At 37.4% G+C, this 19,443-nt stretch overlaps 1 protein-coding gene across 1 annotated transcript in view; it reads right to left on the reverse strand.

The window, feature by feature from the left end:
• LOC128616026 (interferon-induced very large GTPase 1) overlaps window positions 1-16,570 on the reverse strand; it is a 50,726-nt gene extending 34,156 nt beyond the window's left edge. Inside the window, exons 1-4 of the mRNA XM_053638478.1 lie at window positions 15,504-16,570; window positions 11,569-12,171; window positions 4,688-4,726; window positions 3,525-4,190 (exon numbers count right to left, since the gene is read on the reverse strand). Of these exons, the coding sequence (XP_053494453.1) occupies window positions 3,525-4,190; window positions 4,688-4,726; window positions 11,569-12,171; window positions 15,504-15,528 (1,333 nt within the window). The 5' untranslated portion in view covers window positions 15,529-16,570. The remainder of the gene's footprint in view (window positions 1-3,524; window positions 4,191-4,687; window positions 4,727-11,568; window positions 12,172-15,503) is intronic.
• Between the last annotated feature and the right edge of the window lie 2,873 nt (window positions 16,571-19,443).

A 19,443-nucleotide genomic window follows, 5' to 3' on the forward strand; every position in this document is an offset into this window, starting at 1 on the left:
CAGCATGTCTGTGCAAGAAGAAGATCAACTGCTGGAGATCGCAAATGACAGTGGCCTTAAAAGTATGTTCGAGACAACAACTCTGCGGTGTTCTGGGTTAAAGTCATGGCAGAACATTTCCGACATCGTATCTGTGTGAAGCGGGGTTTTCTGCAGTGACAGCAACCAAAGCAAAATTACGGAGTAGACTGGACATAAGCAACACACTCCGGGTATCATTGTCTCCCATTAGCAAGGGCGTAACCATGGTATGGACATTGGGAGGTTCCTAGAGTGCTAGACCACCCCGGCGGGAGGATGTACACGTGAATGTACCGTTAATGGTCAAAAACTGGAACTGATGTTAGCCTAGATATTTAGGTATCTAGTTACTGACTGTCTGAAAAAAGGTCGTATGTTCTGCTGCACTTTTCTACGCTTGGCTGCTGTCTCCATTTCTTCCAGACTGAGCTGCTAAAATACATCAACGAACTCGCGTTGAGTATGGGCGCAACCACGTGTACAATTGGAGGGGGGACAGACCGATTTTCCTTAACAATCAGAAATATATTAAAAAAGAATACACATAAATAAATAGATAAAATGTATAGAATAGATGAAGAAAATACAGATCTGTTGGCAGGGAAAATTAAAGCGGGACATATAGAAAATATTTTCTCCTGTATATTGGGGAGACAGATTGGTATTTCCTCAACACTGGGGGGGACATGACCCCCCCAAAGAGTGCATGGTTACGCCCATGCCCATTAGCCCTAGATGGGACCCTCTCGTTACAGAGAAACAGGCTCAGGGCTCCCACTGATGTTATGGTGAGTTGTATTTTTCATTCACTTTATATTTGTTTTTGTGGTGTATCTTATTTTGAAGGCATGCTGAAACGTTACCATAGCGACCAGAGAGCATTAGGGGGGCAGCTGTGGCTCAGTTGGTAGAGCAGGTTATCCACTAATTGTAGGATTGGGGGTTCGATTCCCGGCCCGCATGACTCCACATGCCGAAGTGTCCTTGGGCAAGACACTGAACCCCAAGTTGCTCCTGATGGCAAGTTAGTGCCTTGCATTTCAGCTCTGCTACCATTGGTGTGTGAATGGGTGAATGAGACACAGTGTAAAGCGCTTTGGATAAAAGCGCTCTATAAGTGCACCATTTACCATTTTATTTACAGAGAGGATGTTACTCATGTTATGTTGTTGGCGTGATGTTATGAGGACACTTCTAATAAAGTTGCGATTTCACATTGGATTCACGTTTATTATTATATTTAAAAAAAACAATACCCCAGTTTTATGCTGGTCGTATCATTTTTTTTGTTGTATTTATCCGCCACACCTTAAACGCCAGTCCGTGAAAGGTTGGGGACTGCTGCTTTAGAGGATTTGCTCAATAGATATCACTCAGCATGTTTTGGGACAAAGCTGAGAAGACTGATTAGTAACACACATACTGTACTAGATTTTTCTTATGTACAGAAGTGTACACATCCCTGTTTAAATCACAGTATTTAGTGATGTGAAAATTTAAACCAAGTTAAATCCTGTCAGATCTTTTTGCACCTTTAATGTGAAATAGCAACCAAAATATCTTGTTTTGGCAATTTTATTCCCCTCTTCCTTGCAAGAATGCACCAGATCTATCAAATTGTGAGGGGATCTCTTGTATACAGCCCTCTTCAAGTCATTGCAGAGGTTTTTGACAGGATTTACATCTGGGATCTGACTAGGCCATTACAAAACTTTGATTTTCTTCTTCTGAATCTGTTCCATTGTTGACTTGGATTTGTGTTAAAATAGAGTAATATTTGGAGCCATTCATAATTACCTCTATCTTCACTAAAAACCACATTTCTTTACCATATCTTTTAGAATTATGCCCAAATGTTCTACCTTGGTCTCATCAGAGCGTACCTGTCATGTAATGGTTTTCAGATATGAATGCAAGTGCAGTAAGAATAAGTAGGTGCTAAGAGAATCAAATCAAATCAAATCAAAAGGCAAAATACGTGGTCATAAACAGGCACATGGTTTTGGGTTATTTAGGTGGGCTTGGCAGCCTCTTTGATATGTTTTCTTCTTGTAATTTTGTCAGTGTTGGAGAAATGGTCTCCATTTTCTCCACTTGTTGATGATGACCATCACAGGGTCCCATGGTAAATCTATTGTTTTGGAGATACTATTTTACCTCTCTCCTGATCAAAACCTTTCCACAGTGAGATCGTGTACATGCTTTAACAAGCCCTATTATATAAAATGGTGTGTACACTTACAGAGGCTATAAAAAGTTTACACACCCCTGTAAGATGGAAAAATAAAAATAAAAAAAATAAACCAACATAAATTGTCAGAACTTTTCTACCTTTATTGTGAAATTTGTACCTGTAAATTAAAGTGAAAAACAATAAGAATCATTTTTGGAGGAAAAAAGAAAAATGCACAATGACCCGGTTGCACAAGTGTTAAAAAAAGGTTTTCACCTTGCCACCCTACCCCATAGCCCAGAGATATGAAGAATTTGGGAGATTGTTGTCACATGTAGGGAGCATCCAGTACATGCCAGAAATTGCTGCAGTTATTTTAATGGTGCTGTAGGCCTCTCAGCAGCCTCCCTCCCCAGTTTTCCCCTGGCCTTCATATCAGTTTTAGAAGGACGTCCTGTTCTTAGTAGTGTCACTGTCGTGTCATATTATCTCCACTTGTTGATGATTGTCTATACAGTGGTCCATGGTATATCCAGTGCATTGGAAATGTTTTTGTAACCCTCTCCTGATTGATATTTTTCAACAATGAGATCCTGTACCTCCTTTGTAAGCTATTTGTGGCCCGTGGCTTTTCCAGTTGGACGTTACCAAGACGATGTTAAAAAAAATCCTATAGGAACAGCTGGACTTTATTTGGGGTTAATCAGTCATGTTAACTGATGGCAAGTGTACACTAATTATTATTTAACAAGAGTTTGAATGTGATTCTGAACAATGCCACATTGCCAATTATAAAAGGGTGTGCACACTTACGTAAGCTGGGTGTTGGAAGTTTTTTGTTTTTCTTTTCCCCCAAAAACATTTCTAGGTGTTTGTCACTTTCACAATAAAGGTGAAAAATGTTCTGACATGGTTTAACAAGGTTTTTCTGATGTAAAAATTGTAAAAAAAAAAAAATTTAACAGGGTTGTGTAGACTTTTTATATCTGTATTTGCAAGCAGGTTATTATATATTTGTTTTCTTTTTTCATTGTTTCCACCTGAAACATTTCCATTTGTTTTTCACTTGAATTTCGTTGGCAACTATATCACATTGAAGGTGGAAAAAGATCAGATATGATTGATCTTATTCCGCAGTTAGCTTTTTATATCACAGAAAGCTGCAATTTTAACAAGGTGTAGACGTTTTATCTCCACGATACTTAACTCTATGGTAAGTATACACACTATATATGGTAATGAAGTGTTTTAATCTACAATTTATTTCGAAGATGACTTATTCATTATTAATTAAAACCAATCTTTAATGCCACATGATCCATTGACCTACCTTTACTCTCCTCCAGGTGTCCTTCTACTGTATCTCTATCTGTCTTTGCTGTGATTTCAGTCAAATGATCTTGCTGTCTTCCTAGGGTTCCTGATTGCTTCTTCTCTGGCACACTGCCTTTTTGAGGTTCAGTCATTCTGCAGATCTGGTCACTTCCTCCAGTCTCCTTCAGCACCTGATCTATCTTCTTCAAAAGCGGAAGAACCTGATGTTTATCAAATGTAGATATATTCTGGATTCTGTGGTGTCTCACTTCACATTCACTGATGAATCCATGGTCTTCACCTGTAGTTATCACTATTGAGTGTTCCCTAGACAGTGGGCTGTAAGTGGCTAATACGCTTCTGACTCTGTCTTGCTCCTCATGTGTGATTAATTCTGAGTGAAGCACTAACAGAAACACATGAGGTCCAGGATCAGCGAGAGAAATGCACTCTTTTACTCTCCGAGTCAGTTCCTCCTGAGAGAGTTGAGGGTTATAGAGATGAGGTGTGTTGATGATGGTGATGGTTCTTCCCTCCACATGACCACTGGCTCTCTCACTGTGCATCTTTTCTGAAGGAAGAAGATCGTCAGTCCCAAATGCAGATCTGCCCAGGATGAAGTTTCCCACTCTGTTGGTCAGAGGAACATTTTCTCCCAGCAGCACAATCCTCACTTCAGACACTGAAACATTATTGGGAAAAGAAATATCGATCATCTCTGTTCTGGGTTAAACAGCTTCATGTTCAGCCCCAGAGTTAGGAAATCAATAAAAACCAGAACTGCATCACTGATCGACACGTATGATTTGTTTCCTAATTTCTGTTTTAGATCAACAGTTCTTTGATGGATAAAATGTATGTCACTGATATTCTTCGGATTATTGTGTAACCAGACAACTCTCTTTCATCAGAAGGGCTTCCAACACACGAATTTTTGCTGAAATGTTTGTAACTAGCTTTGTTATTTATACATTTCAGTATGTGGAATTATCAGCACTACATCAGTTTCTCCTGAGAACAGGGTACACTGGACTGTGTAATATTGTGAAGGACATTTCAATACAACATTGCTCATATAAAACTCTAGAAACCATTCATAACATTTCCTCATTTATAGAATTAGAATAGGACAAGTGTGACAGAGTGACTTCAGGAAACTGTGAAATCAGTGTAACTCACTTGTGGACAGACTTTGCCATCTCTGCAGTTGGAATAAACCTGAAAAACAAGCATCAGTTACATGTATTTGAACTTTTATGCGGGCATTTGCACATGGGATTGAAAGCAAGACTAAAAGTCAGGACCGGTTGTATCAGTTACGTGTAATTGTACGTCCTTGCTATACACAATATCCAGTACGGGGGAGGGAGGATCTGACTAAACAGATTCTATATAGTTTTTAAAATATGACGAGGTTTGAGAAAAATACTGGGGTAGAAAACAGTGGGGGATAAAAATGAAAAGAGTCAGAGGACTGAGCATCAGTCAAGGAATCAAACCAAGCAATTATATTAGCAACACTTAGCTAGGTGCTAAAGCATGCCATTACTGCTATTAAACAGGAAGTAGTTATAACTCAAGCATACAATGTTCAATCTGCTTTAAACTTCAAATTTGATACAAACACTGGCCTAAGGACATCTACAATCCAATGTTCAGTTATATTCATAGCGCCACCTGCTGGCAACAGGAAATTACATGTTTTCATTGTGATACACTACTAACAACATATAAGTGCTAAAAAGTGCTAAAAAATGGAATCGCATTCTCCTGGCACAGCAGCCCCAACGTGCACCTTTTTGCGAGGGCCCGTTCATCGCTGCTTGCAGCTTTAATTAGGGCCCGAGCACCGGTGGTGCGAAGCCCTACCGGATCTGCTCTGTTTTTTATTATTTATTTATTTATTTATTTATTTTCTTTGAGTAACAGTTATTTTTTATTGATTCTCAGACACTTTTCATAATACAACACAATATATCTATTCAGAATCAATTAATTTATATAATAAATAATATATAATAATTTAATAAATTATTATTATTATTATCATTATTATTATTATTATTATCATTATTATCATTATTATTATTTTCATTGTTATTATTATTATTATTATTAGTGCCCGAGCACCGAAGGTGCCGTACCTTGTGTGTCCACCGGAGGGCGAATGCACCAAAGGTGCAGGGCCCTATTGTATTTCCGGTGTTTATTATTATTTTTTTTTCTTCTTCATGCATTCGTATGATTTTAAGGGCCTAACCATACCCGGAAACTCATGAGACTTGGCAGATGTGTCAAAACCGGTGAAAATGTAATGGTTCTGTAGGGCACGGGCATGGGCGTGGTCGAGGAGCTCCATAGTGCCCCCGAATGCAGGCAATGGTCGGGATGAAGTTGCTCCGATGTGCACGAGATTTACCACAGTCATTGCTCTCATCAAGTGCAACAAAGTTCACATGATTGTATCTGACTCCGCCCAACAGGAAGTCGGCTATGTTGGATGAAATGTTGGATTTTCAAAGATTCTCACGGAGTTTTGAGAGACTTAAGATGGTTGAGAATCGATGAAACTTTACATATGCATTTATCTTATGACAGTAATTGATGTTGCATTTTATCATAGTTGTGCCTCATCGGCTACATAGCGCCCCCTACAATTTAAATGCACATTTGACACCTCTGGAATGCTCAAAAACTCAGGATATTTGGCATACTTATTAAAGTATTGAAAAATTATAAATTTATTTGGTCATTTAACTTAGGTGTGGCAAAATGGCTTGATAGCACCACCTAAAGAATTTCAACAATGCGATACGTTCCACCCACTTGTACGAAATTCGGTAAACATGTGTAACATGCCAATACGTACAAAAACGTCTCTTGATTCCATGCCATAAACTCAACAGGAAGTCAGCCATTTTGATTTTTCTCTTAAATGTTTGCTCCGTTTTTTGCCGTTTCCAGACCTTGAACTTTAACGAACTCCTCCTAGAGGTTTCATCACATCTGCATCATATTGGGTCAGTCTCATGTAAAGGCATTGATGATGTGCTTGTCTTGGACTTATCCAGTTCAAAGTTTTACACAGAGTCCATCTGTCCAAGTCGAGACTTTCTGTGATGTATCCGGACGTAGAGGACAAGTGTGATAAATGCCATGGCTTTCTTTGCCATCTTGGCCATATGTTTTTCTTCTGCCCTGATCTCCATGGTTTTTGGTCTGGTTTTTTTTTACCATCATGTCCACTATTCTCAGGGTAGATTTAAAACCTTGCCCATTGATTGCTGTATTTGGGATTCCTGATGCCTCAGTTCCATTGACCTCGATACAAAAGGATGTTATTGCTTTCACATCCCTTATAGCAAGACGTTCCCTACTGTTGCACTGGAAGTCTGCTAAATACCCATCTATCTCCCAGTGGCTAAAGGACGTGATGTTTTTTCTAAAACTCGAGAAAAAAAGGTATACGATGAGGGGTTGTATGGACAAGTTTTTTTTTTTATAAATGGCATCCCTTTATCGTATACTTTATGGAGTTACAGACACTTTCCACTTAAATTTTTGTGTCTGTTGTTGGATTTTACAATATCTATATAACCAGCGACAGTTATTGGGTAGCCATGGTGAGCCGAGGGGGGCGGGGGGAGGTTTTTCGGTACTTTTAATTTTGTTTTCCTTGGTTAGAATAAAAAGAAAAAAAACCTGTGAATGTTTACTGCTGTGTGTTGCTCAATTTGTTTTTTTCTTCTTAATTAAGTATTTGGGAAAGGGAAGGGAGGAGAGAAGAGAAAAGGTGATGTTCAGCAGACATGTTTGGTAGACGTGTTCAGCAGAAATGTTCAGCAGAAATTTTCAGCAGAAATGTTCAGCAGAAATGTTTAGTTCAGCAGAAATGTTCAAAAAAATGAAACTGGAAAAAAGGAATCAAACTAAGCACTTATATTAGATATTAGAATTATAATAGATCATTCTACATTAACTCAATATTCCATTCTCAAGCCTGAGTATTCATACACACATTTATTTCATTTCAAATATTCATAATCTGCTCATATTTTCTCCTTAGTTTATGCTATATACTAATTCTGTTATAGTATCTAATGAGCATAAGGTCAGTAATAATATACTACTAATTTTTTTAGCTGTTTATAAAGAATGTTCCTCAGTAATAAACACATCTGTGTCACACAGAATCAGGCCACAATCAGCACAAAGACTACATTTCACATTTGTTATATTTGCAATCTCTAAACTAAGGGATTAAACTAGACTACAAAAAGATAAAGTCTGAAGTCTAAAGTAAGTTAAACTTAGTTCGATCGGAAAATGCTTGGCTGAAGTCTGATCTACATTTGAAAGATTTGATGTTTGTGCTGTAATTAATCCATATGCTTTCCGATGTTTATCACTTCATGTAATCTATTTCAACATGCAGATCAGTTACAGGGAACAAATTTCACTTCATTCTCTCTGAAACTGGCAGATTTCACCCACAGAGACATATTTCTTTTAAGGAAATAATAATTTGATTCTTACCGTTACCTGACGCCATTTCATGACAGCTCAGAAATCAAAAGTGAAAGCAGGAAGTTCACAGGAGTAATGGCATTTACTTGCCGCTAGATGGCAGACAATTTCGTGCACGAGCAAATACATACACAAATCTAAATATATTTCTTTTAACAAAATAGTATTTAATTCAGCAGCATTTCCCCAAATCCTTCTTCAGTATATAATAACCACGATGATGATTATAATAATAATTTGCACCCCTCCAGGGTGTACTCCGCCTTGTGCCCCATGCTCCATGGGATAGGCTCCTGGTTTCCCCGCAACCCTGAAAAGGATAAGCGGTATAGAAGATGGATGGATTGATGATTATAATAATAATAATAATAATAATAATAATAATAATAATAATAATAATAAAATATATAGCTGCAATTAAGGGGCCAAGCAGAGAAAGAGGCTAAATCTTGTGATTTTAATTCAAACTGTTCAGAAGATTAAAAAGACCATAGAGGAAGCAGAATAATAATAAGAAAACTAACAAAAACAATAAGGGACTTCACCCCTAATTGTCATTATTATTATTATTATTATTATTATTATTATTATTATTATTATTATTATTAGGGGTCAAGCACTGAAGGTGTTTTCATTAGTTTTTATATTATTATTCTGCTTCTTCCACTCTGGAAGTCTTCTAAACAGTTTGACTTAAAATCACAATATTTAGCTTCTTTTTTTGCTTGTCTCTTACTTAGTAATCGTTTTGTTCTTATTCTGTTCATCAGAGGATAACGCCTAAGAAGTCCATGTGACGTCACTGAGATCAGTACAGAATGTTTATCTGCTTACAGAGACACAAACATGTCCTTCTCTTCAAGATTTGTCTAAACATCTTCCAAGATCCTAAAACAAAGCCTGTTTGAACTGCCTCAAACTGCTTCTTATCGGTACACAGAATGATGTCATGCTCTGAGTTTCATATATATAGTAGTGTTTTAGTACAAGCGCTTCAGAGCGCTCTCATTATTCTGTCCTGCTTTATTCTATCGTGCATTAACCATCTTTCTGTAATAAACCTTTTTACCTTCAGAGGACGAGTCTGCGAGTGTTGTCTAATTTCCACAACAACTGCCTGGTCTGAGCATCAAGAAAGTCCGCTTTCAGGTCATCAACCTCCTTTTGTGTAAATTGAAGGCTAACTCTGAGTTCTTGCAGCTCTTTCAAAATGGCATCCAGAATTGTGTTTGTTGAATCCATAAAAGTGTGCATACACACTTTAAAACTGCTATCTTGTTGTTGCAACAGTTTTTTATAAAAGGCTTTCTGTTGCTTCATTAATTCTGCCTGAGTGTAAAGACCTGCGAGTCTACCTGCACGAGTCCACCGAGCGAGGACACTAACACCATTCACTCCACTAAGTAGCACTTTCTTCCTCTCTCCACCTCTTTTCTCCCACTCTTTATCTCTTAACACACTAAAACCTGTCATCAGTTTATCCCTGTGGTTTAGCACAGACGCAGGCCATGGCGCACTAATGGAAAGGTACAGGGCCGTGCACAGACATTCCCAGGGGCAGGTGCTCAAGTGAAAAAAGGACACCCATCTCATAATTATGAAATATAGACCAATATCAAATCTCCCCTTCATCTCTAAGATTTTAGAAAAGGTTGTACACAGCAGCTCTGCTCGTACTTACATAGGAACAACATTCATGAAATGTATCAGTCAGGATTTAGACCTCATCATAGCACAGAGACAGCGTTAGTTAAAGTAGTAAATGACCTTCTACTGACCTCTGATCAGGGTTGTGTCTCGCTGCTTGTGTTACTCGACCTTAGTGCAGCTTTTGATACTATAGATCACACTATTCTCCCTGATAGATTAGAAAATGTTGTTGGTATTAAGGGAACAGTCCTCTCCTGGCTCAGGTCTTATCTGACCGATCGTTATCAGTTCGTAGATGCAAATGGTGATTTCTCCACGCATACCGAGGTTAAATTTGGAGTTCCACAGGGTTCTGTTTTAGGCACACTGATTTTTACTTTATATATGCTACCCCTAGGTCAAATTATTCGTAAACATGGAATTAGCTTTTACTGTTATGCTGATGATACACAGTTGTATGTTTCAGCGAAGCCAGAGGAGGATTAATAAATTTGAGGATTGTGTAAAGGATATTAGACACTGGATGTTTATTAACTTCCTTTTACTTAATTTTATTTAATAAAAAGACAGAAGTACTTCTACTAGGACCACATGTAGCTAGAAATAAACTTTCTGATCACATAGTAACTCTGGATGGGCTTTATTTGCTCAGATTTCTGCCCTAATACAGCTCCCCATTCATCTGTATGAAGTGAGAACATCTATGAGCACTACCAAGTTGTAAAGTGCTTCTGAAAGCAAGGTAAGCATGAGAACTCTTCATTAGAATCTTCAGGGATTGGGTTTGCATGGCAGCTGCATAAAATCCCACTACTAAATAATTACCACTGTGCTTCCACTGGCAAACTCTTAGTATTCCTGCACCATTTAGCTACTGGCTCTTACCAGTCAGATTCTCTGCTGCCTGCCTGTATCTTGACCCCTGGACTGCGCACCTGCTTTTTTTTTAAACCCACCCCATCCCAAATGCTTAGTTTCTCCCTAGTGATACAGAATTGTATAAAGTAGAAATTAATCACTGACCATACTTCACTGGGAGTCAAGAGAGTAAAAATGGCTGTCCACTCTGGGTGGGAGGGGCATAATCTCTCTCCACTATCAAAGAGACACTAATGTGTCACAGTGTGTTTGTGATACCTTGTAAATGGTAATTTCCATGTTGTAATAACTTCATTTCACACCTCGAAATGTTCACTGTGAGAATTAGATAAAAAAACATGAATGCCTCCATGAAACTGTGCCTTTTGTTTACTCTGTCAGAGCAGGTAAAACTCATGAACAGCTACTTTACTGCATGTTTACAGTTACAGGCCTGAGTGATTATTCAGACTAGACAAGCTAGCCAGCGGACAATTGCAAGTAGCATTAGCAAGAAGCTAGCCGGTTAACATTAGTGATAACTCTACTGTTGATGATTATCTTCTCAAAACAGTGATTAGTATGGTCAGTGTTGTAGATTTAACCAAGTGCTGTGTCTGTATATGAACTGATCTAAAGCCAATACTGCTATAAACCCATTTACAGAGAAAGGGGACCTCACAGTTTGAACAGCTGAGGAGGCATTTTCGGTCATTTTTAACGGTTTTAGGCGGGAATTACTTTGCCTCAAACAGTCAGTCATCTGTGAGCTCATGTATGTGAAAGACAGCCGGTGAACAGATGTGGAATTTGGCTTCACATTTCTCAAATGAAGCATGTATTTGCTCCAGCTGGTGGCTGTCGTGTGATGGGGGTTGAGGTAGCTAGTGGTGGGAATTGGCGAGACCAAACTGGGTTAAAAAAAATCTCTTTCCCTCATTTTATAAAAGTTATATGATAGAACAAGAATATGAGAAGTATGAAGAATTTAAATACTGTATACTTGCCCTGTAATATTTATATACCTGTTTGCTGACTGAAGGCTGTGTTGTAGATCTCAACAGTGTAGCAGCGCTGATTATTATCAGAGGTGAGGCGGTCAATCTTCTCTAGCAGTGTTCTCAATTCTGATTGGTTGTTCATGCTCTTGCTGCATGTGTGGTACCTGCCTCCACATTGCCGTGTCAGTTGCTCTAGAACACTGTTTTTCTTCAAGTCATCTACAATGGTGTCACACTCCTCCTCTCTCTCATAAGTGAATAGAATCATCACAAAAGAAAGAGCATCTTCTCCAAATGTGTTTTTCAGCCATTCTAGTCCCAATTTATTAGTGTCTGTTAACCGGTTCAGTTGAAGCACAAAGATGAAAGCATGGATTTCATTTTCTTTAACAAGTCTACTAATGAACTGATGCATGATGTGTGGGGAGAATTCAGTCTCTTCCAAGCCAAGGATATTGATGACAGAAACATTACGTCCTGATACCATTCTTGATACTGGGACAATCTGAGAGAACTCTGTGTTGTTTAGAATGGGTAGGTCTTGTCCAAGTAGTACATTTTCAGGTCCAAAGTGGACTGCAGAGGTGTTTCCAAACAGCACAAAATTGACTCTGGACTCCGGTTGGGCTAAAACACAATAACACAATGTTGTGTTAAGCTCCAGAAAATCCAGCACAGAAGCAGACCAGTAATAACCAGTTCTTAAATTCTTACCCATTTTACTGCCTGATCCACACTAGGACTTGGTGGTAGTGGTGTTATTTACTCGTTCTGTGTGTGTGTTAGCTCAGGTCATCTTACTTCAGTGTTCACTGTTCAGAAACATAAATTATGATTGTTTCATTTTAGTGAAAAAAGGAAATTAATTTTTAACTTTCCTTCCTTTTATGCACTCACACTTACTTTCCCTCTAGAGTTCTAATCTATTCATTCATGTTTTTCTGATTATTATTATTTTTCACCAATGTGAAAAATACTGGCCAATGTGGTTTGTTAAAATTAACCTGGACCTTCTAAATCTACCATGTTCAGCTGATTAGCTTTTTAGCCATGGTTATTATAATAAAAAAGGGCTAGCTTTTTCAGGAGGTCCCTCATATTTTCTGCATGTGTACACAGTAATATTTTATTACAAAACTCTAGGAAGGAAACATTCATTATTTTTTATTCATCTTCAGTAAGAGTGTTATCCTGGTCAGGGTTGTGGAGTTTATCCTGAGAACAGTGGTCAGGGATACACCCAGGATATGACACTAATGTTATGTATGTTATGTATAGATAAAATGATGTAGTGGCAGCCATGCTCATGTATTAAATGATGGATGCTTTATGGATTTTACTACCATATAGACATCTGCAAACAGTTAACTTTCTATAATGAGAAAGTAATATAGTTATATATTACACATTTATGAAGTTTACAGTAACATGCTGGGAAAAAAAAATCTCCGTAAACCTTAATTTATCTGACATTATGGCTGGAGTAATCGACCATTGCTGTTATTTGGCTTTCTGAGCCTATCACCTATAAGGATTGAGCTAAACCTGCTTTTCTATCTGTCTATAGAGAAATGTATTTACTTGGGACGACTAGTCAGCGCCAAGATAAGAATATTTACTCTTTATTCTGTTGTTCCACAGTGATGGAAGTATTGAACTGTTTTTCTTTATTTAAATAAATGTTTCAGGTTCATTAATGAGCTTTTTCTTATGCAGATATCACCAATTCCAACATGATTAAAAAAACTAAAGTCAAATGTGGACTACACAAATTCAGAATCACAGACTTGCTGGACACTCACTACACTTTAATCACTTGTGGGTGGTTGTTTTGTGGATGAATGGGTTTGTATACAACACCATCACTTACAGGTTCACACATTTCTCCAACATTCACCTGGAGAGTTCTCCTCTAATCATACCTCATCCCCCAAATCCCCCTTTCTCACAATAATATACCTCAGCTCTATCTATCATGTGACTTGGTAACTATCACTATTTTTTATTAAACAAATAAAACTAGAAATAAGAGAAAATGGTAATGACGGATTAATTGCGAAAACGTGGACAGCAAAGATTGTCAGTTCTGCAAAGTGAACTGGAGGTATAATGCTAAAATCTGCTTTTTTATACTGTGCAGCACAATTGTTTTTATTTTTGATGTTCCTAACAATCATTTAGGTTTAACAAACCAAATAGTCAAAACCAAAAGGTGCGGAGCCCCAAAATTAGTCAACAACCGTGAAATTAGGGCTAAAATGCAAGGTTGTAGGTTTGCATATGGACGGTACGGACATGTCCCTACCAATATTTTGGGAGGGCAGAATTGTCCCTACCAATATTTGTGCGAACTCGTTCACATTATCTTTGGAATGAAGTCATGTAAATTCCATAGCATACTCTCCCAGAAGCTCCAGGATTTAGGCATGCTAGCATTTGATTGGCTGAAAGGGAGGGGGCGGGGCTATCTGAAGGCTCACCTTACATGCAAATATCGAACTGCCAGTGTAGAGTACAGACACGGAATTTAGTCTTTCAGATGAATTTACGCCCTTTCCTCTATTGCCACATAAAGTATTTTCCCCATGCCAACACGTTTTGTACTTTGTAGATATCATGCCACCAAAAAAACGACGAGACATCTGGAGCTTTTTCCCCACCCAAAGCATAAGTAATAGGTAGTAAACTAACTGTCCAGTAGACACATTGATTTAAAATGAAAACCTGTTAGTGACCAAACGTCACCAGCCTTGCACTGTGGAAAGTAATGTCAACTGATGTTAGTTAACCGTGTTAAAATATGTGCATATATGAAATTATGTTGAGTTGAATTTTAGTCTAGAAATCCCATGAAAATGTCATTGTTTAATGAATGAGTTTAAATGCAGGAAACCCAGCAGAAGGCTGAAGTAGAGCAGGATGAAACAGCTGCATCTTCAGGGTTTCAGGTGAGGGTTTGTAGGGAGGCATCAGCATTAAAGTCAGTCTTTAGGATGTTCAGCAAATATACAGTATAACCTTTGAAAGTCAACATATTGGTCATGAGTTTGTTTTGAAAAAAATCTTACATCAAAACAACATAAGATCCTATTCACTCAATATTAACATTTCCCTCAAAAATAAATGGGATCCAAAGTTTAACTATATGTTTATGTATCTTCATCAGCGCATAATTTTATTACACTCAGAAACTCAGAAATCAAGTAGGCCTAAAGATGCCATAGGGCAGGTTGAGGGAGAAGCAGCTGGACCTTCAGGGCTTAAGGTGAGGGTTAGGTTTGATCTGTTGCTTTGTTTAATTTGTATTTAAATGTAAATACAGATCTTAATGTAAATATAGATGTTATATTTTAATAAACCAGTTGGTTGTCAACATTAAACAGTCTTCTTTTTTTTCTGGGGTGGGTGGGTGTCCCTACCAATATTGAGACCAAACCTATGCCCTTGCTAAAATGTTATTAGTAAAGTCATGTAGTGTGCACTAGTCTTAAGTGCAATACCATTTATACTATAATCCTGTCTTAAATGTGTGAAGAGAGCAGTGAGATATGCTGTGTTAAGGCAGAAGATAAATAAATAATAGAATATTTACTGTATAGTAAGTTTTGTTTGATAGAAAAAATATTTTGGAAGTCTTTACTATAAACAATATATTATTAATAAATGTTAATCAGTAGCTTTGATTACAAAATCATTTACTATTGTTTTGCATTTGTTTTTTTTTCCACAGTTCTGTATGAACACGTAAGGTCACATTTTGTTCTTCCTTCTGAGCCACACCCACATAGTTTCTGCTGAAGCTTGTCCAAATTGTTAAACCAAGAGATTTAAATAAAAAGAAGGTTCAGTATATGATATATTTATCTTATATAGAAGTATACCTAAGCTGTAATGCCATTCCACAGATTTATAAAACAATTAAAGAGAAGTTAATAAAGTGTTGAATTTAAAACTCCAACCTGTGTAAAGACCGTTTTTCAGCATTGTTCTTCCTCTTCCTGTCGCTGTCTGTCTGTTGCTGTTTGCTTTAAGTTATCTTCTCTAAGTGAAACCTGCTCTGTGGTTTATTGTGTAAGAGGTGGGGCTGAGTCACTTCCCTGAAATCACATGACACACAAAAATCTGTCTCATGCTTCATGCATAGGTAAATAAACTCTCTCTCTCTCTCTCTCTCTCTCTCTGATTATTATTGTTCTTAACAGTGCATTGTTGAAAGGCAGTTCTTGTTTCATATAAAAGAAACACAAAAATAATAGTTCAATACTATAAACTCAAACTCTAATAGTTCCTTATTCTGTCTTGGGACATTTTAGTTGCCACATGGAAAGTAGACTCAGAATTCTACAAAACTGTTCTTAAAATGGCTACAGAAATAAACTTTTATTTCTTTTAATTGAATTATTTAGTTGTATTGAAATGGTCTATGGGATTGAGGTGATCTAAAAACTCTGATTAATAAAATAACGTTTTCCCTTGTACAAGTGTAGCTTTACTATGACTTTATAAATCCACTCCTGCACTTTAACACTAACAGGGCAGTCAGTCAGGTCTGACTGCAAAGAGCTTTGTTTATTATGTTGCCCAGAATAGAATATTATTATTCAACATTATAAATATGCACTCATAGCACATTTGTATAACCTTATTGAGATACAAAGCTATGCCATTTAAACACTAAATTAATAGAGAGTAATAATGAGAATGTACAACCTGAGCATAGTGATTTAAGACCATTAAGAGGGATTAATTGTGAGCACAGAGCAGTGATTCAACATGCGATTAATGCTCCATCCTCTTCTCACTGGAAAGGACCCAAGTTAGGCAGGGAGAGAGATGGTAACCCATTACAGTGGTAATAAAAAAAAAAAAACATCTAGCATAAGTCCATGTTAATTCCTGGAGAGATTGAGAAGAAAAAAATGAGTCTGTCACAAGATACTGTCACCTTTGTGTGTGTTTGTGTTTTGCAGGAAAAATCGAGTGAGGTGTATCTGAAGTTGTTGCGGGTGCTACGAGAGAGTCAAGAGAACAAATTATTCACCTCCCACAATTAAAATCCAAGAGTTAGAGACATGTTTATTAAATTCTGAAATTAAGTTTAAGACTTTCCTAAAGACACATCAGGAAAATCTATACTATTTTGTCATCATTCAGATTATGTGCTTAAGGTACTGAGACACTTAGTAAGGGGTGGGAAATAAAATATATCATGGGAAAGTTGAGATTTGGGATACTTCCACTCAGATTTATTCTTCTGATGATATTATGGTGTTATGATTAGCCTTGAGCAACTTTGTATTATCTCATGAAGTTGAGAAATTGGCTAATGATACTGCACAATCCTTAGGCATTATATCCAACACGTTGCAATCACATCAGATGATAATTTGCAGAATCGAGTCACTTTAGATTATATTTTAGCACAACAAGGAGGTACCTGTGCAGTGGTAGGTCCTGAGCGCTGTACAGATGTGTTTGACCCTACTCTAAATTTGACGCGATACATTAATGACCTAGGTGAGTTACGTGATCGTGTTAACGCTATTGATCAGATTAACACTGATTGGTTAGGTATCTGGCTAGGGTGGCGATGTGGCCAGGAAACTCTTCTGGGTTTCATGGTGTTCTTTTTCACCCTCCTGTTAATTTATGTCATGTTTCGCTGTTGCTTTCTGTGCGTCTCTAACAGCATGACCCAGGCCTCAGTAGCAGAAACCACAATTTTTCCTGACTCTGGTTGATTGGCCTAATGCTTACATTTAATCTGATTTTACATCTAATTTAAGCATGCTTGGTACGCGGATAAATGGGTGTGACCAATCCTTCTTTTAGGATAGGATAATCACTTGGCCCGTGGTTATAGTAAATAGAATAGTATAAAACGGTTAAGCTTGCTTTAATGGATAATTTTAGGTCCATCGTGAAATCCATCCATTTATCTTCTACCGCTTACTCCTCTTCAGGGTCACGGGGCATCGGGCACAAGGCGGGTACACCCTGGACAGTGTGCCAGTCCATTGCAGGGCACACAAACACATACACACTCACACACCCATTCATACACTTTAGACACACCAATCAGCCTACCATGCAGGTCTTTGGACTGGGGGAGGAAACTGGAGTACCCGCAGCACGTGGAGTATATGCACACACATGGCTCTGGCAGGACTTGAACCCTGGATCCTGGAGGTGTGAGTCAAACATGCTAACCACTAAGCCACCGTGTGCCCCTCATCATGAAATATCTTTCTTTATTTTCCATGATTATGTTTCAATCATTGGAGATCAGTTCAATGGGATTTTTGCTCATTCATGGTCTCATGATGGGTTTTGTCAAGGTGTTTTCTCTTATGTTTTCCTTAACTAGCCTTGGGTATGTTGCTTGCATGTACATAGGAGTATAAAACCCAACTGTATCCAACTTATGTTGAGAATAAGATTAAGACTACGAAACACCGTAGTTCGCAGGGTGTCTTTGTGTGCATAATAAACCATCTCTCTGTCTCTACTCTGGCTCTTGGCCTCCTGATTCTTCAAGCATCGTACCTCTGGTGAAGCTGAAGCATTTTGAACATCCAGAAAAGATTTACATCAATATCTAGGTCGCTATTTCAACACATCCTGATTTTATTATTTTACAGTTGCTCCAGTAACAAACCAAAACAGAAACCTCTTTCACTTTCATTAACAAACTGTCAGAACAGATCCTATGCTCCTGTATCTCATCTATTGGAGATCTTGACAGACAACACCAGGAACTTTCCTTACACTACAACAGGTCACTACACTTGTAGCAAGTGGACAGTGTTGAAATCTGTTGCTATGACAACAATTTTGCTATGACAAATGAGATATGTATGGAAGAGGCATATAAACTAATAAAATTTTCTTAGAAATAAATTTTCTAATAGTTTTTTTTAATGATGAAAAAAAATTATTTATGAAAAATCCTGTAGTAAAGACTCCCTTTTACAAAGATTGGTAGTCACAAGGACATGGAAAATAGATGGTATCTAACTGAACATACTACTACTACTACTACTATTACTACTACTACTACTACTACTAATAATAATAATAATAAGAAGAAGACCTTTATGATTAACGTTTAAATCAGAGGAAAGGAAGAATTTTTTTCTCAACAAATAACTTTAACTTTAAGCGTTTATGTCTAGAAAGTAGCAAAATTATCTGCCATTGGAATATTTTTTTTTAAGTGTAACATATAGGCTGAATAATTATTTGATTTATAATAATTTCATGAGAAATATGACAAATTTGCAGATATACAAGTTTTTATGCATTGAGCTGCAATTACATGATTGGATTCAGTTTCATCATTCACATGATGAAATAATTGTACAAATGACAAGATGTGTCCATAATAAAGTGGCTAGTTGGTATATGTCCACTCTTACATATTGCATTTTTATGTAAAAGCAAAGTTCTGAATGTAACTCATTTTTAACGCTAGATAGAGTGGCTCCACTCAAAAGGAAAATAATTAGAGAGAAAAAACTACCACCCTGGTATAACGATCAAACGCGAACCTTAAAACAGACAACTCGACAATTAGAACGTAAATGGCGTCAAACCAAACTGGTGATATTTCAAACAGCATGGAAGGAGAGCCTACTGAAATATAGGAAATCTCTTGGCGATGCTAGAAAAATCTATTTCTCCACCTTAATAGGAGACAACAAAAACAATTCTAGATTCCTTTTCAACACAGTAGCAAAATTAACTAGGAATAAAACTACTACAGAGAGAAACACTCAATCATTACATAGCAGTGAAGATTTCATGACATTTTTCATTGATAAGGTTGAAAATATTAGACGTGAAATACAGGCCATTAAATTAAAACCGGACAGTACTGTAACAAACCCATTACATGAC

The sequence above is a fragment of the Ictalurus furcatus genome, chromosome 12, assembly GCF_023375685.1.
Source record: "Ictalurus furcatus strain D&B chromosome 12, Billie_1.0, whole genome shotgun sequence".
NCBI lineage: Eukaryota > Metazoa > Chordata > Actinopteri > Siluriformes > Ictaluridae > Ictalurus > Ictalurus furcatus.